At 37.2% G+C, this 21,275-nt stretch overlaps 2 protein-coding genes and 1 long non-coding RNA gene across 3 annotated transcripts in view; all 3 read left to right on the top strand.

The window, feature by feature from the left end:
* The window catches only part of Nup205 (nucleoporin 205), a 68,765-nt gene extending 63,850 nt beyond the window's left edge, over nt 1-4,915 (top strand). The window contains exons 40-43 of the mRNA XM_026398568.2: nt 948-1,071; nt 1,503-1,631; nt 2,264-2,337; nt 4,624-4,915. Of these exons, the coding sequence (XP_026254353.2) occupies nt 948-1,071; nt 1,503-1,631; nt 2,264-2,337; nt 4,624-4,776 (480 nt within the window). The 3' untranslated portion in view covers nt 4,777-4,915. The remainder of the gene's footprint in view (nt 1-947; nt 1,072-1,502; nt 1,632-2,263; nt 2,338-4,623) is intronic.
* LOC113189665 (uncharacterized) overlaps nt 1-21,275 on the top strand; it is a 173,128-nt gene that overhangs the window by 142,311 nt on the left and 9,542 nt on the right. The gene's annotated exons all lie outside the window — the stretch shown is intronic.
* Nucleotides 8,150-21,112, top strand: Stmp1 (short transmembrane mitochondrial protein 1). Its single transcript, XM_026398560.2, has 4 exons — nt 8,150-8,206; nt 9,127-9,369; nt 19,662-19,715; nt 20,590-21,112. The coding sequence occupies exons 1-4, from the start codon at nt 8,150-8,152 to the stop codon at nt 20,662-20,664; spliced, it is 429 nt and encodes a 142-aa protein (XP_026254345.2). The 3' UTR covers nt 20,665-21,112.

Genomic DNA, 21,275 nt, shown 5'->3' with positions numbered 1-21,275 from the left:
AAGAGTTGTCCCTTGGGCTATGAATTCCAGGACCCCCTGCAGATGCCATACTCCTAGGAGCTCAAGTCCCTTATGTAAAACAGCATAGCATCTATCTGTATATAACTTTTTTTTTTAATGGTGCTGGGAATTGAACCCAGAGCCTTGTACATACAAGGCAAGCACTCTACCAGCTGAGCTATATCCCCAGCCCCTGTATATAACTTAATGCTCACCCTCCTGTAGGCTTTAAGTCTTCTTTGGTTACTGAATGCCTAATACAATATAAATGCCATATAAATTATTGTTATACTGTATTGTTTAGGGAATAGTAACAAGGAAAAAATCTATATGCTTAGAATAGATGTAGTTTATTTATTGTTTTTAAATGAGTTTGATCTGTGTTTGCTTGATTGTGCAGATGCGGGATGTATCCAGGGATATAGTGGCGTGTGCATTCCACCAGCCCCTCTTCAGTACACCTTCTGTCAAACCCAATGTCAGAATATTAAATTGAACCACTGTGCTAATGTGTATGCCACAACGAGGTGCTCAGGGAGATTTTAGTTAATGATCTATGTTTACTGTGCCCTAGAAGAGTATATTTATTTTTCTTCAGAAGATACCTGACAGCTGTTAAATTCTCCCTGGCATTGTTTCACCTACTGCTTGAAGAACTTTTGTTTTGTTTCAAGGTGACAGGAAATTCAGGGTTGTTGGGCCCTTTAGCAGGTTGGAAAGTCTGTTTCTAGGTCAGATTTTCTCAAAGGGCAGCAGGTGAACATTCATTTATGAATCTGACTGCTTCTTTGGCTCTTATTTGTAGATAATGAACTTTTTGTCTGCAAGGATTTTTAAATCTGAGTGTTTTTCCCAGCACTTATCACAGTGACCTTCTTATAGTAGATTTTTGTTAAATTTGTTACAATTTATGTCACTTTTATGCTACATTTATTTCTTTTTCTTAGTTGTGCCAGTCTGTGATGCCTGCTGGTGTTGATAAAATCTCCACTGCCCAGAAATATGTTCTAGCGAGAAGGCGTTTGGTGAAGTTGATCAACAATCGAGCTAAGCTGCTTTCCCTTTGTTCTTGTATCCTTTATGAAGTCATCGACTTGAGTGGTGACCTTTAAATGGAGGAACTGTGTACTTATTCTCACATTATTTGGCCACAAAAACCCTGTGGAAGGGGACAGAATTATTGTTAATTTTCTTCCAGTAAATGCCCAATATATTTCCAGATTGTAAATTTTTTTTTCTTTTAGGGTAGCTAGTAATATATGTAGACTTTCTCTCTGGGAAGGAGGTAAGGACTTAAGACAGGGAATACAGCACCCCGCCACCTCCCCTTCTTCCTTTCAGCACCCCATGGTGCTTTCTCTTACCTCACTGGAACCTTACCTGTCTGCTAGACTGAGGTTATAGATGCATCATTATGTGAGTACAGTCTCTCCTTTACCCCTCCTCAGAAACTGGCTAGTAAAATAGTATAATGAGATTATTGTCCTTTAATCTGAGCTCAGTTATCATAGAGACCTGCTTATTTATTCTTTGGCGCCATCTGGAGTACTATTTGTTACATTGCACACCCACGGATTCTCAAGATTCCTTATTTGCCTCCAGAACCTTATTTAAAAACAGAAGACTGCAAGGTAAACTTTATTTTGAAAATTATGCACATTAGTGCCTTGTAACTAGTGACTTTTTTTTTTTTAAACAAAGCCTCATTATGTTAGTCTGGTGTCAGACTCCTGGATTCAAATCAACCCCTTGCCATCTATTTTTGTTTATTTATATTTATTGGTAAATTATACATAAAGTGAAATTCGTTGCTATGTTCCAGGTGTCTAAGAGTGAATTGGGTAATTGAGATCTACTTAGTCATAGATGTAGCTATTTTTTGTATATTACTTTCTGTCCATGGGAAATTACGATGAGCACTACGTAACAATATTTTAGGGTCTTTTTGTCAATTGTTCTTTAGTTTCTTGATGTTAAGGGCTGACTCAGCTCTAGAGTCCTTTGATCACAGATAGTTTTCCAGAAGAACAGAAATGGGTCATGTAATAGGCTGGAATTCTTATTGATTGCTAGAGGGAGCCACTATGAGTGACTCTCAGGTGGGAAGTAACAAGAAAATCTTGAGAACCCTGGCTTGAGTCAGTGAAATAGCTTCCATAGCTGCAAGAGTTTCATTCTTGACCTGCATTGTTCACTTTTAGCATGTAGAGCACTAGTAGATCTGTACTTACGAAGATATCTTGACTATGTCTTTTATCTCTAGATTCCTTCTCCTCAGAAACCAATCTGGATTTTAAAAGTGGATTGACTGTAGTAAACCAACATGATATAGACCAGGTAAGGTCTATATGCTTATTTTTTTTTCCTCTTTATTAAAGGAAAAGGGAAAGCCTGGTAAGTCAATAAAGATTATAATTTTCAGGGTTGCATATTACAGACCTGATTTGAATTCTGGCTTGGCTCATAAATACCTGTGTGGCTTGCAGCAACCTTACTTCCTAGCCTCTCCTTCTTTATCTAAGCACTGGGAATGATAATTCAACCTTGGAAGGTCTTGTCAGAATTAAATGAGGTTTTGTGTATGTGAAGTTTCCAGTGGGGTACTGGCAATATGTTAACTGCTGAGTAATCAGTAGGCATTGTGACTGTGTGATAGCTATAAGTAATTGAGATATCTTGTAAAGGAAGAGGATTTATTGTGGCTCACAGTTTTGGAGGCTCCAGCCCAAAACTGGGCAAATCCAGTGCTTTGGGTCTACAGTGTGCATGCTGAGTGGCAGGTAGAGCAAGGTGTTTATCTCATGGTCAGAGAGAAAGCGAAAGGCCATAGTCATTCTTCAAGTGTGCCCTCTGGTGACCCAAGAACCTCTCACTAGGCCCCACCTCCTAAAGATTCTATCACCTCCCATTACTGTGGGGACCAAGCCTTTAACACATGGACCTTTGGGGGCCATAGCAATGTGGAAATCCTATCTTTTGATTAGCCTTGTAGAATTTTTAGACACAGTCTCTCTCAGCACTTAATTTTTTAGAAAATAATGGCGAGATGGATAATAACCATTAAAAATTCTACTATAGTAGTCTTATCAATAACAGGTAGGATTATGCTCTTAGTAATCTCTTGATCAATAGTATTGGAAAAAATGAAAAACAATTGAAATGAAAACCTCATATTAAATCAGGAAGTGAGGGCTGGGGATGTGGCTCAAGCAGTAGCGCGCTTGCCTGGCATGCGTGCGGCCCAGGTTCGATCCTCAGCACCACATACCAACAAAGATGTTGTGTCCACCGAGAACTAAAAAAATAAATAAATACTAAAAAAATTCTCTCTCTCTCTCTCTCTCCCCACACACACACTCTCTTTAAAAAAAAAAAAAAATGTATAGGCCTTGAGGTGTTTCTCCTATCTTCTAGTTTCCATGATATTTTCAATGTTATGGCAGTTTAATTTAAAAAAATAAAAAAATAAATCAGGAAGTGATATTAGGGACAAAGTGTTGCAATTAGATCTTCCAGTGGGCATCTGAATGCCCTTGGCCATGATTTGATAAGCCTCTACTCTTCTCATTCCTCCTTGTTGCTGCCTTTCTTAAAGCTGAAAGGTTGAGCTTTATCAGTAAAGAGAGGTTCAGTTTTAGCAGCGTGCAGAGATGTCCTGGGTAGCATACTCTCATCCTAGGCCTGACTGCATTCATTCCTAAGTGAAAGAAGCTTGTTTTTTTTGGCCAGGCTTGTGTAGAGAAGTTAGTACCAAGTGAGGCCATGTGCAGAATTAGGCAAAGAATAGATCCTCCAGAAGATGTTTGCTTGTTTATGTATTTATTTATTTTGGTGCTGGGGATTGAACCCAAGGCCTTGTGCATGCAAGACAAGCACTCACTCTACCAACTGAGCTGAATCCCCAGCCCCAGAAGATGTTTATTAATAAAAACATGTTGAATTGCTGACTGGTATGGTTCCATTTAGAGTTATCTGTTACAAAGCTAAGGGAAGAAGTATAGGATAGTCTCACTGGGTGCTGTGATTTTAATGCAAAAGTGAAGGCAGATAGATTTATATAACTTTGTTCTTAATTTTAGTGTTTTAGTATAACATCAGAAAGATTACATATGTATTCTAAATAAATATGAATTCTAAAGTATATACTAGGTCTAACTATACCCCATTGATATTTTTTAAAAACAAAAACATGCGAATGGATTTTTAAAAATTACAAAATAAAGTAGAAAATAAAACCTTCTTTCCCACCTACATTTTTTCTTTCTTTCCTCAGAAGAAACCACTTTTAACTATAGTTATTTCTTGTATGGCTCTTTTGCAGTTGTTTTTGTGTGTATGTCAGTACATCAGCATGAATGGTTGTTATTATTTAAACATCTTAAAATATACACATTTAACCAAGAAAGGTAAGGCAAAAAAATCACTAGGCTCATACCAAGAAATTCCAAGGTAGAAACTGTGAATGTCTATTTAATTTGGTACCACATTACAAAAATCCAAGCATATTTTACCCTGGTAAGACTACATTGCAAAATGGAAATATTTTATATTTAAAGACATAGAATGAAAGAAATATTTGAGACAACAATTTTAATAATACAGTGTTATCTGTATTACCTCTAGCTTCAGGCTGATGCCATCAACGCTTTCGGAGAATCACTACAAAAGAAACTCCTGGACATTGAAGGATTATATTCAAAAGTTCGATCTCGTTATAGTTTCATACAGGCTCTTGTCAGACGTATCCGTGGCCTACTGAGGATATCAAGGAACTGAGCCTGTTCTTTTGCTCTTCAGTGGAAGAGATAAATTGGGAAACACTGTCTTCTTTTTATAATTTGTTTCTAAATTATGACCAAAAAATATTTTGCTATTTCTTTCTTTATATATGGACATTTTTTTCTGTAAACTCTATGCCTCATTTCATCCTCACTTGTAAAAAAAAAAAATAAATCTTTTTTAAAAAAACAAAGCAAATGTATGGTCACTCTTGAAGTTTTATCTAGGACATGATCAACATTACTGAAAATCTAACAAATAAATCTCCACATTAGTAGTTTACCCCTAAAGACATTCTGAACATTAAAATAAAGGCATAGTCTGGAAACCCTAACTTTTTTTGCTCATTGTACTTACATTATAATTTTATGATATTCATGGTTACTCCATGGGGTAAGGTGGATAATGAGCTCTTGCCATCCTTTGTTATTGAATAGTCTGCAATACCTGAAAGCGTATTATAGAAATGCTCAAAAAGTCATCTCTCTCCTAAAATTAGGTTTTGCTCTTTTTTCCTTTTCAGCATATAAAATGACAGTATGTTAATTTGCATTTGTTCCTTACAAATAATTGTGACATTTCTCAATCATATTTCAATATTTCTCATTAATATAATGGGTATCTCCAGGATTTAAAAAAATTATATAATCACCACTATTTCCCAGTTATATTCAAGTGACTGTGTCATCTGAGGGAACATTTTTTCCTTTCCAACCAGCAATTATTTTAACCTAATATATAGGAGAGACTACTAAGAGAGGAAGAAGTCTTGATTCATGTAGAAACAGAAAATTATTACTTAGTTCTATGGTGTTGTGGTGTTTTCTTTTTTACATCTAATAAAATTTCCATGACTTTTAAGTATTTTTTTAAAGGCTTGATTATTGTTATATTCTGAAGTTGATTTATTGCCCACTAGTTATAAACAATAGTCTTTAGCTGGACAATAATTAATAGAAACCTTAGTGGGAGGTAAATGAATGAAATGAGTGGATCCAAAATACTGTCCTCATGTCTGTTACTCCACTGCTCATATAAAAACACATACTTTTTTTTTTTTTTGGACTGGAGTAAACCTAGGGCCTCACACAAGCTAGGCAAATGTTCTGCCACTAAGCTACACCCCAGCCTGCATATAGTAATAATCTTTTATTTGGAACACAGGCTCATATCCTGAATGGCCAGCAAAACTGCATGGAAACTAAGCACTTTATAAACCTGTGAAACCTTCCATAGGAGATATTTGCTAAATTTGGAATTGAAATTGTGGGTTTACTAAACACCACTATCTTGTTTTCTTATTTCTTCCAAAAGTGTAGCTGATTGTAGATCAGAAGTTGGGGCAGTGGAGAAGTGTGAGGGAGTTGGAGGAAGGACTGCAGCTTTATTGTGCTGACCAGAAATGCTTTTTTTCTGACAAGCAGCAACCTGGTTGGGCTTTGTTACCTAGGGCAAATGGTGTTGGGTACAGCCTGGCCGTTCAGCCAAGCAAAGGTTCATCTAATCCTCAAAAATACTAAATTGATGTACGATTTTAATTCATTTTTACTGAGTTCATCAGTTTGTTGGTGTTGGAAAATAGGTGTACTCTCTTCCTAGTCGTTATCACAATGGTTTTGACAAATGGATGACATGCAAATTAACATGTCTTTGAACTATACGCATTCTAGCCTGTTCCAAATATTTGTCTGTTGTTTTCCCAACTCTTAAAAATATTTGAATTAGAATAGTTGGAAGAAAACTAAAATAAAACCAAATACTTTTTACCTAGATTCAAAATGTCAATAATTTGCATATGTTTATGTGTGTTTGTGTTAATACATATGTATCTAATTTTTTTCCTTAACTTGTAATCATGACACTATCCCTAAATATTTTAACAAGAACAATATTTTCTTCTGAACTACAATTATCACATTTAAGACATTTGATAAAAATATTTTCTAATAGTCTGTCCATATCAAAATTTTCTCAGTTGATCAAAAAATGTATTTTAGAACTTTTATTGGACCTAGGATCTGATCAAGAATTATACATTGTAATCAGTCATTTTATTCTTAAACAGTTCCTTACCCTTTTGGTGGGGAAGGTGGTAAAGTACTTCAGCAATTTTGAAAAAGCTTCCACACTTCCACCCTTCTTTTGATTAGATTCAGGTTAAACATTTTCAGTAAGAATCCAACTGTATAGGTGATCTTATAACTGTGCCTTAAATACATCATATCAGAGCCCTGTGCATGCCTGTAATCCCAGTGGCTCAGGAGGCTGAGGCAGGAAGATCGTGAGTTCAAAGCCAGCCTTAGCAAAAAAAAGGATATCAGGAGATTCATAACAGACTCATGATATTAAGTCTGATCTCTTGGTCAAGATGGTGTTTAACACACATCTCCATTATACAGGTTATTTCTTTCCCGTTGTAATAAGTAATCTGTGGGTGATAACTTTGAAAACTTAACAATTGTTTTAATTCGAGTATTTTATTTAAAAATTAGGTTCAATCATATAAATAATATAATCAATATAATAAGCATCAAGATACTTAGGCTTATGTCATACACCAATTTATTACTCAGTTTTTTCCTCAGGTCTTTGTTTTTTGTGAAAAGAAATATGGTAGATATCATTGAAGCCCCTGTGAAATCCCTGATCCCACTGTCCTACTTCCCTCTCAAGAACTCATTGTTGGGGCTGGGGATGTGGCTCAAGTGGTAGTGCGCTCACTTGGCATGCACGCAGCGCTGGGTTCGATCCTCAACACCACATACAAATAACGATGTTGTGTCCACCGAAAAACTAAAGAATAAATATTAAAAAATTATCTCTATCTCTCAAAAAAAAAACTCATCGTTAATCCTACCCATATGTTTTATACTTCCACTCCATATGGGTATATTCATAGGCATTAAATAGTATTGTTTTGCTAGTTGGTAATGTTTTTATGTGTGTCAATACCGTGTGGAGTAATTTGCAATTTTTTTTCATTCAACATTGTTTTTGATAATTTCTCATGTTTGTTTATTATGATTATTGAATAGTTACAGTATCCTATTGTACAAGTACACTACTTTATGCCTTGTACTAACAGTGGATTTGCAGACATTTAGGTTTCTAAAATTTTGCAAACTACAATGACTATCATCATATGTGTCTCTCTGGATGAGACAGACTCTTAAGAAGGCTTATATAGAGATAGGAAGATACTGTGTCCACCTATAACTAAAAAATATATATTTTTTAAAAAGAAGGCTTATACAGAGTATATAATTAGAAGTGAAAATCCTGCATTAAAGGTTAAGAGCTTTCCTTTCATCAGACATAATTTTTTTTCTTGGTGGTTGCCTCATTGTACCCCTATCTGTGTGACTACACCATGGATAATACTTCCAGTTGTACATTTAATTTTAACGAATCTGATGAGTGTAAAACAGTTAAGTATCTCAATTGATTTGCATATTTGTGTATTATTCGCCATTTTTTCCCTAATATGCTTCCCCCACCCCATTTTCTGTGAAGGGAGTGATTATACATCGAGAATGGCTTTAATTTTTTCAGGTTTTTTTGCAGATATTTGCTTTCAGTCTATTGACTGATTTTATGGTGTACATTACTGTTTTCATTTTAAATTATTTTTTCCTCCAATCTGAGATCATAAAGATTTTTCTTCTGTTAGTTTGTCAGAAAGAAGCAATGAGTCACATGTATGGAGAAAAAACAGAAATGTAGAGAAAATATTTAAATTCCTAATACTGCATTGTTGTCCATCAGATCTGAATAATGCATTCCTGTTTTGTTCAAGCTTATATGACTTTGAGGTTTTTATTATTTATAATCAGTTCTACTTAATATAGTAGATTAGGTTGATTTGGAGTACTGAGAGCAGACAGAGAAGGGTGGGTTCACAGTGTGTGTGTGTGTGTTTTAAGGGGTATTTTTGTCTATATTGATCCCCTTTCTTGATCTCAGTTCTACCAGGTAGCTGATGTGAATTGCATTTATACAGGCGGAAACTGAACTTTAGAAGTGTTAGTTGCCCTTGGCTGCCAGATATTGCAAAGAAATCAGGGCTTGGACTCATTGCTGTGCTAGCACCCATATGTCTCCATCTTAACTACTTAAGCACCTAACCTCCATCAGGAGTCCTCAGGAAGGTTGCACTAGTGGAGCTTTTGAAAATTCCTCCCTAGTACCTCAGAATCCATGTGGGGTTTGGGTAAATGTTGGGAAGGGCTCCCAGGCCATTGAGCTGCGCATCCAGGGATGGGACGCGCTTCTTCATCCCGTCTTGTGAGCCACGGTGCCCTAAACCTGGCTGTGATCAGAATCTTTGGTGTGCTTGGATGAACACAGATAACTGGGCATCTGGGCAAGTTTACAGAAGCGGAAGTTCAAAGTGGTCCTGTTCTGGCGGCGAGCCTGGGATGCTCCGCTAGGGGGCGCCTCGAGACGCTTCCGGGGGCGTGGCGTGGCCCGGAAGCAGACGGTGGGTTCCGCCTTCGCGCGGGGGCAGGCAGGCTCGGACCGGCCCGTGGAGCTGTAGCCGCCCTTCTGTCCGTCCTTGTGTTCTCTGCCGACAGCATGCTCCAGTTCCTGGTGAGTGGAGCTGCCGAGGAGCGGGACCCGCAGCTCAGGGTCTCCTCGGGATCCGGCCGCACCAGCGGTGGCCCTTGGGCTTTGGGCGCGGGACCGTCCCCGCAGCCCCGTGCCTGTGGTCGCCTCTCGGGGAGGCCTGTGGGGTTTTTTTCCTGCCTCTCCCCAGTTCCTTTGCCAGCGTTCATCTGCAGGCATCCCAGGTCTTAAAACTTGGAGGGGAGTTCAGGGCGCTCATTGTGTAATCCTCCCTTACAAGCTTTGTCATTAGACGTCCTTAGTGACTTTTTGTAGTCGTCCCCATTTATGTGGTCCTGTCCCCCGACAAAGACCCAGGCCCCATCCTGACTTAGAGCCTGATGGTTGGCCGCCACCTCACGAGGTCAGTGAGAGCCTTCGGCAGCCTCACCCGACCTTTTTATAAGTTTTTGACTTTGAGAAGTGAGTCAGACATTGTTGTACAAGTAATTTTTCCCAGAATCCGTTTTTATTTTAGGCGGGGTGGGGGTATGAGTATAACCATGAGTAAGCAGATTATTTCTCATGGCTGCTATTTGAGTTAAAAATGCATTTTCTGGCAAAGGCCGGTGAAGGTCAGTTCCAGGAGGACTTGCCAAAGTTCCAAGTGAAAGTTTTTGGCCAAACTGTTGTGCGTCCAAACTTGATGCTTTCAACCTTTTATTTTATTATTGTTGTTGTTGTTCTTGTTCTTGTTATGTAGTGCTGGGGATTGAACCAAGGGCCTTGTGCATGCGAGGCAAGCCCTCTACCAACTGAGCTATATCCCCAGTCCTCACTCTTATTTTATCATCATTAACATCATAATTTTGGTACTGGTGATTAAACTCAAGGGTGACCTACTACTGAGCTACATCCCCAGCCCTTTTTTTTTTTTTTTAAGACAAGGTCTTGCTAAATCTCCTGGCTGAGCTGGAATTTGCCATCTCTCTGCTTCAGCATCCCGTGTAGCTGGAATTACAGGTGTGGTTGCCATTATGCCCAACTCAACCTCTACTTCTAATGAGGCAGATATTCTGTATCTTTTAGATGATCAGTGGAAACCCTGCTGCTCTGGGAATGAGTTGATTTCTCAAATGTACTTTGGAAAGATAGCAATTGGTTATTAAGTCCAGTTAACCAAGAGAGAATCCTAGATCTAAACTGCTAAACAGGGCTGCTCCTTTGCCTGTGGGAGTTTCTATAGTGTCTTAAGTGTTAGCTTAGGAGTTAGGAGTAATTAACAGCTGCTTGTAGGAAGCACTTAGTTAAAAGCAGTATCAGCCTCTAAGTCTATGATGACATAATTGATTGTCCCACTACATCAGTTGCTCATTGATAAACTGAGAGGTCATTGGCCAGTTACAGTTAACTTTTTAAGTGCTTTTGCAGCAGAATTGAGTTTATTTCTGCTGTGTATAAACATGGATTCTGATTTGAGAATTCAAAATTCTCAGCATTGAAGGAGAGATGCTGAAGCCATTGATTGAATTCCTAGCTCTTAAGTAACTAGACTCTGTTGCCTCCTGGCCTCTCTCCTACCTGTTGCTTTTGTTGAAAACAGTGGATAGCATTGCTTTTCACACTGAGTCCTCCTCTTTTACATGATTTACTAACTTTGTTAACTTGGGCAAGTCTTTTTCTTTGTTTTCAGTCATTTCAACTGTAAAACATGGCTGTCATGTCCTAGTGTTTAAGAGTTTGGACTCCAGAATCAGACTGCTTGGGTTTGAATTCTGCCTCTTATCATTCTCAAGCTGTGGGAGTTTGGGTGGGTTATTTAAATTTTTCTATGCTTGTTTCCTCATCATAGTTTTGTTATGAGGATTAAAAATAAGTTAATATAGTAAATACTTAGTGAAGTTCCAGTGCACTTGTGTTGCTTATATATTCCTTTCTCCTTAAAGTATTTGTCCATAATCCCTATTTCTACAAGTTGTTCCTAGTTTAGCTAAATTATTTTAAGGAAGCTGTTCTAAGGGAAAGCCTAATTGGTGTCACTGCTGTGGCTCTGTGCGTGCCACTGTGGTACTGTTACTGTTGTCATTTGTTTTTCTGCTTTTGGGCAGCAGCACTTTCAACTCAGATCACCTCATCTTTGATCTTCGTTGGCTTTTGGATCCCGTATCTTGGTACTTTCCAATATTCTTTCATGTTATAACATGCAAAAATTATTTTTTTCATGGAAAAACCCACAGAGTGAAGGTGACCATCTCTGGGCTCTGGCTCTTCCCAGGGCTTAGGTATCATATCTGCTTGCACCAGTTTGGGAAACTGCTCTTATTTCTCCTGTTTTTACTGGCTGCTTTTCCCTGCTCTTGGTTACTATGTGTTGTTCAAGGCTTAGTCCTTGACCCTCCTCTATCCTCTACAGACTCACTTATAGGGAATGGGTTCCTTTTCATGCCATCACATCTCACCTGTTTGCAGGCAGCTTCCAAAACTACCTTGAGTCCATCCAGTTCCCTGATATCAAATCAGCTGACCTTCTCATGTCTGCCTCTTAGACTCTACCAAATCAGCTGACCTTTTCACTTCTGCCTCTATCTCAGACTCCACATGTCCAGACCCATTATCTCTTCCTTCCAATTCCTATCCCACCTAATTTCTTTTTCTATTCTCCTGCTCTCAAATATCTCCCATATTTGAAATGTTGACATAGTCTTTGATTTATTTCTTTTCTTCATTCTTGGGGGTGGTGGTGTTGTTTGGTACTGGGTATTGAACCCAGGGGCACTTAGACACTGAGCCACATCCCCAGTTCTTTTTATTTTTAATTTTGAGACAGTGTCTCACTAAGTTGCTTAGGGACTCACTGAGTTGCTGAGACTAGTTTTGAACTTGTGATCCTCCTGCCTTGGCCTCCCTAGCAGCTGGAATTCCAGGTGTGTACCATGGCACCTGGCTTCTTCATGCTTCATATTACTTTCCTGCTATATAATCTTGGACAAGTTCTTTAATTGCTCTCTGCCTCAGTGTTCCCAACATGAAACTGGACAATGCTAATATCTGCTTTGTAAGGTTATATCAGTTCTACCTGGTACACCCTTTTCCAGAGTGATACTGGTTTTTCATGAATGTCTCTATTTAATTTACTGGTGCAATTAAAGATGTGAGTTAACTCATGAAAAAAAAAAAGAATAGAATGTTACCTTGCATGTAATAAGCTGTCAATAAAAAAATTTTTTGAGCCATTTAGTCTCGTTGCTTATTTAGGAAAAGTTCTCTCTATTCCCCCTACTACTTTTGCAGAGTGGGTAGTTTTCATTCCACTCTCAGACTAGCTAGCTGATATAGAATTTATTTATTTATTTATTTATTTATTTATTTTTTTTTTTAAGAGAGAGGAGGGGAGAGAGAGAGAGAGAGAGAGAGAGAGAGAGAGAGAGAGAATTTATTTATTTATTTTAGTTCTCGGTGGACACAACATCTTTGTTTGTATGTGGTGCTGAGGATCGAACCCGGGCCGCACGCATGCCAGGCAAGCGCGCTACCGCTTGAGCCACATCCCCAGCCCTAGAATTTATTATATTTTGAATTGGAAGGGTTATTTTAGGCTCTACATTTTAGCTAATATGCTGACGGTTAATCTCAGCTACTAAAGGCCCTAGGAAGGGTATGTACAAGGCACTTGGTCAATACTTCGTGATTGATTTTGTTTAAAATTGACTCTCCAGATTAGTCGGCTGCTTCTGCAGATTCAACTGTGGATCAGAAATATTTGAAAAAAAAATTGCATTTATATTGAACATGTAAATTTTTTCCTTAACATTATTCCTAAATAATAACAGCAAAATGACTATCTAAAAATATAGCCTTTTATATTGTGTTAGGACTTCTAAGTAATCTGGAGATGATTTAAAGTATACAGGAGAATGTGTTTAGGTTACCATACCATTTTATAGAGGGTCTTGAGCGTTTGCATATTTGGTAGTTGAGGGGGTCCAGGAACCAGACCCCTGTGGATTGGGACAGCTGTATTTAATTGTAGGTCTTTGTCCTTTGCCTCATTACTACTCTCAGTCATAATACAATTGAATATTTGCCTCAGCTTCTTTGAGAACAGTCAAACCAGTTCTACATGGTACACCTTTTTCTAGAGTGTTAACTGGTTTTTCATGAATGTCTCTATTTAATTTACTGGTACAATTAAAGATTTAACAGTTTTTATCCCCTTATTCTTTTTTTTATTCTCTAAGCAAAATTATTGAATATAAAATGTAGCTTACTCTTAAAAATGTGCTTCTCTGTGGCAATAATCGAAGGGATATAGATTATGTCCTTAGATTTTCATTTTAATGTACAGAATGAGTTTTATTATTACTTGAAGTATTGTTAAACTCATTTGAAAATGTTCTCCACATCAGGTTTAAAAATTAAGGCACAAAAATATGGTGACTTGTTTTTGTGCCTCCATAGAATGTAGAAGTCTTTTGACTGCTTCTTTAGCTGAGTCTGAAATTGAGAAATGAAATTACCAACTTTATTAGTAATGTTTAATTTTGTTTTGTTTTTCTTCTTAGTGTAGACTTTCTTACCTTGGGCCATGAATCATTTTTGGTACCCTTTTGAATGCTAATTGTAGCTATATTTGCTAAGTAAAATGAGATTATTTTTAGATTTCTTAAATGGTGTGTCACTTTTGAAAATGTAATTGATGAGTCATAGTTCAGACTTGTCAGATACTTTGGGCTATTGTCAACCACTGTAAGTTATTGCCAGGAGCCTACTCCAAAAACATATTGTAGCTTTATTTGCTAACATCTTTTTGATTGGGGAAGGAATTGAGCAAGAGTCAGTTTACTTTGGATTTGGCTTTGTTCTTTTAAGAGTTTGTGCTTTTTTTTTACGTTAATAGGTCAAGTATTGTGACTGATCTGCTCCTGTATGTCCAAACAACAACAACAACAATGGCTGAAAACATTTTTCATGGAGTGTTCATACGGAGCCAATTATCTGACTTTTTCATTCAGTTTATCTCCCTTTTTCATTTCTGACATTTCCATTCTTTTTAAACATTTGTCCATTCTGGAAGCCTCAAAATTGTCTTTGATTTCTTTAGGTTCATCCCAGTGACTGACGTTATTTTACCAAATTTTAATAACTTTTTCAGCTTTGAGATCCAATTCATCCATTTAAGATGCATAGTGCTTTGTTTGCTTATTTTTGTATCAGGGATTGAATCCAGGGAGCTTTACTACTGAGCCACATTCTCCAATCCCCATTCTGTTTTTTTGAGACAGAGTCTCCCTAAGTTGCTAAGGCTGGCCTAGAAACTTGGGTTCCTCCCGCTTCAGCCTCCCCAGTCACTTGGGATTACAGGAGCGTGCCACTGTCTCCATGCCTGGCAAATTCAGTGTTTTTTAATATGTTCACAGACTACACACATCAGCACTATCTCATTTTATACCTAATGTCTCATAACCTCAGAAAGAAACCCTGTACATACTAATATTCATTTCTCATTTCCCTCTCTCCCCAACCCTGGGCAAACACCAATTTATTTTCTGTCTCTGTGAAATTGTCTATTCTGGGTATGTCCTTTAAATGGAATCATACAATATGTGGGGGTTTTTTTGGGATTGCCTTTCACAGTGTTTTCATGATTCATCTATATCATGGCATGAATCAGTGCTCCATTCCTTTTCATGGCTAAATAATATTACATCCTATGGATATACCACATTTTTTAGTCACTTCACTTGTTTGTGTACATTTTAAGTTTTTTCTACCTTTTGGCTATTAATAATCTTGCTAGGAATACACAAGTGTTTTTGTGTGTGTATGTTTCACTTAAGACTCTTAGGTATACACTCTTATTTATTTATTTATTTTAGTTGTAGATGGACACACCACCTTTATTTTATTTATTCTTATTTTATTTATTTTTATTCTTATATGGTGCTGAGAATTAAACCTAGTGTGAGGTACTCCACCACTGAGCCACAGCCCTAACCTCAAGATATATGCTCTTAAATGGAATTGCGGTATATATGTTAACTGTCTGCTGAGCTTTTTGAGGAACTGTTAGCCTGTTTTCCAGTGTCACTGTATCATTTTACATCCCCAACAGCACTTTTTATTTATTTTTTTATTTTTAATTTTTATTTTTATTTTAAATATTTGGTTTTTTTTTTAGTTTTCGGTGGACACAACATCTTTGTTTGTATGTGGTGCTGAGGATCGAACCTGGGCCGCACGCATGCCAGGCGAGCACGCTACCGCTTGAGCCACATCCCCAGCCCCCAACAGCACTTTTCAAAAGTTCCAATTTCTCCACATTCTCAGCAACATTTGTTCTTTTTTTTTTTTTTTGACTACAGCCATTCTAGTGAGTGTGACTTGGTGTCTCACAATAGTTTTGATTTGCATTCCCTCAGTGGTAATTTATGTTGAGCATCCTTTTATGTTCTTATTGTCCTTTTGTATTTTCTTTGGAGAAGTCCTTTCAAAACTGTCGCCTATTTTTAAATTGAGTTATTTGTCATTTTTACCATTTTATTGTAAGAGTTCTTTATCCTTTTTTTTAAATTTATTTATTTTTCATTTGTTTTAATTAGTTACTTATGACAGTACAATGATCTTGACATATCAGATGGGGTATAATTTCTCATTTTTCTGACTGTACAGGTTGCCGAATCACATTGGTCATGCAGTCACGTATATACATACAGCAATAATAATATCTATTTTATTCTGCTGTCTTAATACAAGTATCCCAGATATATGATTTGCAAATATTTTATCTTATTCTGTGGGTTTTCTCTCTCCTTCCTTTCTTTCTTTCTGATGTTCAAAGCCAATCATTTATCTATTTTATTATTTGTTTATGTATTTTGCAATGCTGGGGATCAAACCTAGGACCTTAAGCATGCTGGGCAAGCCCTTTACCATTGAACTATACCCCAGCCTGTCTTTTTTCTTTCTTAATGATAATCTTTGAAACATAAATATTTTTAATTTTGATGAAGCCTAATGTGTCTATTTTTTCTTTTGTCATTCTATGCTTTTGGTATCATAACTAAGAAAACCATTGCCTAGCCCCAAATCGTGAAAGTTTACTTCATTTTTTTTTCCCGTTATAGTTTTAGCTCTTATATTATTAGGTCTTTGAGTTAATTTTTATGTATGATGTGAAGTAGGGATCCACTTTTATTCTGTTGTCTCAGCACCATTTCTTGAAAAGACTATTATTTCCTCATTGATTGCCTTAATACCCTGTTGCAAATTACTTGACCATGAATGTAAATGTTTGTTTCTGGATTCTTCATTCATGTTTGCTAGTTTTCTCATGTTACCACATTAATCTGTACTTAGCTTTTTTGAGGTGAATGCTTCCAAAGCTGGGTTTTCATCCCATTTCTGCTGGTGGAGGATAGTCACTGGCTACCATATTATGGGAATGAAACTCCTTTGCTTGTTTTTTAAGGTCTGTCAACTAGCCCTGCTGAGCTCTACATGCATATTGTTCTCCATTCCTTACTCAATTCCTCTTTTCTAATCAGGCCTTTTTCTTTTTCGGGGAGCAGGGGGTGCCAGGGATTGAATTCAAGGGCACTAAACCACTGGCCACATCCCCAGCCCTATTTTGTATTTTATTTAGAGACAGGGTCTCACTGAGTTGCTTACTGCCTTGCTGTTGCTGAGGCTGGCTTTGAACCTGATCCTCTTGCCTCAGCCTCCTCAGGCCCTGGGATTACAGGCGTGCGCCACTGCACCCAACTAGGCCTTTTTCTTTTATTCTAGTCATATCCTTATTCCCATCTTGTGTCTTGCTTCTCCACTGTCAGTTCCCCTTCCAGTTCTTTGGCCAATTTAAATTTTAACACTTCCTCAGCATATTTAGAGCCTTATTAAAGACACAACTTATAATACATCCTTTCCTTTCAGGAGGTTTCTTAACTATATCATTCATTTTCCCTCTTAATGCAGACCTTGTTCTAGTTGTTGGAGCATCTGTACCATTCAAGATCCTGTGCTGGGTGCTGCCTGCTGTTGTTATATAACTGCCATTATGTAGTATTTCTTCCTGTGTAGCATATAAATTTTCTTAGAGACAAAGTAAACCTTTTGCAGGGTTGACTATGAAATTAATTTTAGTATATAGGAATCTGTAATCTCTTAAAATTTGGGGGGCCAGATATATTTGGGAAATTAGGTTACTTTTTGATTATAGAAGAATAATAAGCTACATATAACTTGATACTTCAACAACTTAGAAGGGTCTGGGATAGCAGTTTGTAAGCAAATTCACTAAAAAATTTTGTTGTTAAACATATTTTTCAGTGGGGTTAAGGGCGGATCTTATAAAGATTTCTATTTCTATAGCAAAAAAATTATTCACACTAAAATGTGATAAAGACTATAAATAGTCATATATCTGTTTAAGTCAGATGTGATTTTGCTGTCAAATAAGATGTAATGAAAATTAGTTTAGATAGGATTTTAAGTTTTAGAATTGTGATTGGTGGATTGTGGAGTTTCACTGATTCCAAGTATACTTTTCTAATTGCAGAGCTGGAAAATGCCATTCCTCTATTGTTCACTACTCTGAGCTGGTCTCCACTTCTCTTCCTGGGCTGTTAGCTCCAGCATCTTCTTTCTACCCATTCATCCCCTATACCATTTCCCTCATCTCACTCCTCCTTCCCTGGGCCTCTAGTGTTCTACTGTTTATGTTTCTGGTGTGTTTTTGAGAAGCAGATATTTTTTCAAATTTCTAAAATCTCAAAATCCTTGCAGAGAGGGTATGATAGTAACATATTTACTGAAGAGCTTGGAAAGGAAGCATTTCACTTCTTTCTGTGATCTCATCTCTCAGGGAATGCTTATGCATAGTAAAGACCCAGGTGTATTCTGTTTCTCTGTATGCACTTCCAGTCTGAAGATAAGGTTAGACCATACCACATATGACTGATAATACATTAAGTGCCACACTTTGGTTTTCTGTTTTATCCTCTCTATTGTGATTGGACAAAAGCAACATTGATTAAACAAAATGATGAAAAAATGGATGCCAGTTTGAATTTATGAAATTAGAAATTAAGCTTTAGATAGAGGTTCTTAATTACTAGGAGAAAAAAACAATTATTAAAATTTGAAGCTAAGGGGCTCAGTTGATAGAGTGCTTGCCTTGCATGCACAAGGCCCTGGATTCATTCCCCAACACCACAAAAAAATTTTTTTGAAGTTAATGAACTTTGACCCTTTTGGCATATAGGGAATACTCTAGATTTTCATGAAACAGCTTTTGTTAAGGAAGATAGTTACCCAAGGGGATAAACGTTTATAGTTCTCCAAAAATTGTGACTGTTTTTCTCGGCACTGAGTTGGACCCCTGTTGCCCACTTAGCCTAAGTGTTCTGCCCATCAATCTTCACCATGGCAGGGTGCTGATAAGCTCAGTGGTGTGTCAAAGTTTCCTAGTCATTACATAGTGTACCTTTTGAGTGTTTATGTATTTTTCTTTTTTGAGAAAGAGAATTTTTAAAAAAATATTTATTTAGTTAGTTTTAGGTGGACACAATATTTTTATGTGGTGTTGAGGATCGAACCCAGCACCCAGCGCACGCCAGGTGAGCATGCTACCGCTTGAGCCACATCCCCAGCCCAAGAGAGAGAGAAAATTTTTTTAATATTTATTTTTTGGTTTTTGGTGGACACAACATCTTTATTTTATTTTTATGAGGTGTGAGGATCGAACCCAGCGCCCCGCACATGCAAGGCGAACACATTACCGCTTGAGCCACATCCTCAGCCCGCTTTTGTAGTTTTGAGTGCTAATGTCCTGAGCTCCTTATGAATGACGCTGGATAAGTTACTTTACTCTCTGGACCTTAACTTCCTCTTTTGAAATATGAAGAGATTGAAAAGTGAGAGTCCCTTCATTCTCTAAGATCCTGTGATTCAACTGAATAATTTTTATTTGATGTAGAGAGGAATAGCAGTATCCACAACTGAAAAATTGCAGCATTCAACAACAAAATCTGCTTGGGCTTCTAGAGTTTATATTCTGGTATTTATGGGATTTGTGAGGGGACAAAGAGAATTTAGAGTAGATTTATTCATTGCTACCATTCTTTCTTTCATATGCTCTTTAACATTTTGAGGGAAGTTACATCTGTGTTTATTTTATAGAAGAAAAATGTGCATCTCATGCTAAACAATCCTAAGCTAGACATCAAGCTTCTTTACCTGTCCTGAGTTCCTGAGGAGGATCTTGTCTGTGTATTGTGGTTTGGTCTCAGTTGGCACAGGATTCGGTATGCAGTGTAACTCTTCCTGTTCTGTTTTTTCAGCTTGGATTTACTTTTGGCAACGTGGTTGGAATGTATCTGGCTCAGAACTATAACGTAAGTGGCTGTCTTCATGTTTCATAGTGTTTTTCTTTGTTGAGGTAAAGTGTGCACTTTTGGGTAAATGAAATCTTAAGTCTGAGGAGAAAGTCCTGAATTTTATAGAAAGCTTTTCTACTGTTTGGAAAAAAAAAAAAAAAAAATTTTTTTTTTAAATTTACAGAAACATCTGTCCTCCACTATGCCACAAGAGGGCAAATCCCATCAGTTTAGGTGGTCTCGGGATGATCCTAAGTAGAGCTCCCTAGCCCAAGTATTATTAATTTGTTCTATGGAAAATCATGTGATAGGTGAGAATTTAAAGATTGATTGGATAATCTTTTCAGTCCTAACCCAGTAATAGAGATGACTGAAAATTTTGGAGATGGAACAGGGCAGTGTAACATGTTTAAGGACAGAGTTTGGTGAAGTGGGAAGTCATATTAGCCTTGCTTTATAGATGGGTAAGTTGAAAGCCAGAGGCATTTTAAAAAGACAAGCAAAAGAAAGATATTAACTTTTGATTTGTTTTGTAGTAAAGTTTTTCCCTTTGTCAACCTTCATTTGAGTCATCTGGCTTTCTAGACAGGGGCTTTACTGCTTTCTATCACATTTATTATTTACATATACAACTTTTACTTGGCATCAGATTGAGGGGACTAAGTGTGTGTTCCAAAGGAGAATCAAGGTCTGGCTTTCAGAGAGAGAACATTAACTTACAACCTCTGCTATTTTTTGTATGTAGTTATGAGGCTAAGAAATACTGCTGTTGAGCAGATCTCCTTCATAGGAAAATAAAAACTTGTAAAACCATCTTTGGAGAAAGAGAAGTAAAAGAATATTGATTAGGTAGATACAATAATCCTTACAATAACCATTTTTCTTTTTAAAGATACCAAACTTGGCTAAAAAACTTGAAGAGATTAAAAAGGATTTGGAAGCCAAGAAGAAACCCCCTAGTTCCTGATGCCCACTCCAGCCCTACGTTCTGGATACTCTGATTCTGCCGCCCCTGAGGGGCCTCCTGTACCATCTGATCCCAAAGCTTTTGTTTTCATCTTTTCATCTCCAGCCACAGCAATTTTCTTCTTTGATAGATCCAGTATTGCCTCAGAGCAAAAGTGGGGCCATAAGTTAAGAACTACCTTTTATGTGTCCAACAGCCTTGCCTCTTCCCCCACCCTTCCTTCCAGCTGACTGGAATTATGGTGCTAGTTTAGCAAAGTCGCTTCTCCCCTGTTGTTTGGGATTTCTACTACCTTTTGTCAAAAGAAAAATTAGTGAGTTTTTTGTATAGCTGGATCAGATACAAATAATGCTAATTTCATAGTTTTGCAGTTATAATGGGTGCTTGTTAAACATTTGTTATTAAATTTTGTTGTTTCAAAGTAATTAAAATTAATATCTAGAATCCAGTTTCTGTTGAATTATCCATTTATTTTTACTGTTGTCAGGCAGCTCCATAGTTGATAATTCAACTAATAAATCAATTTGTTATTCATGAACTGAGACACTCTATTCTAAGAATCTTATCAGTAACTGGGGAATTAAAAAATATGAAAAGCAATGGTTTTTGTT

Source organism: Urocitellus parryii, chromosome 3 (genome assembly GCF_045843805.1).
Source record: "Urocitellus parryii isolate mUroPar1 chromosome 3, mUroPar1.hap1, whole genome shotgun sequence".
Taxonomy (NCBI): domain Eukaryota; kingdom Metazoa; phylum Chordata; class Mammalia; order Rodentia; family Sciuridae; genus Urocitellus; species Urocitellus parryii.
This window is presented reverse-complemented; position numbering and strand designations above follow the sequence as displayed.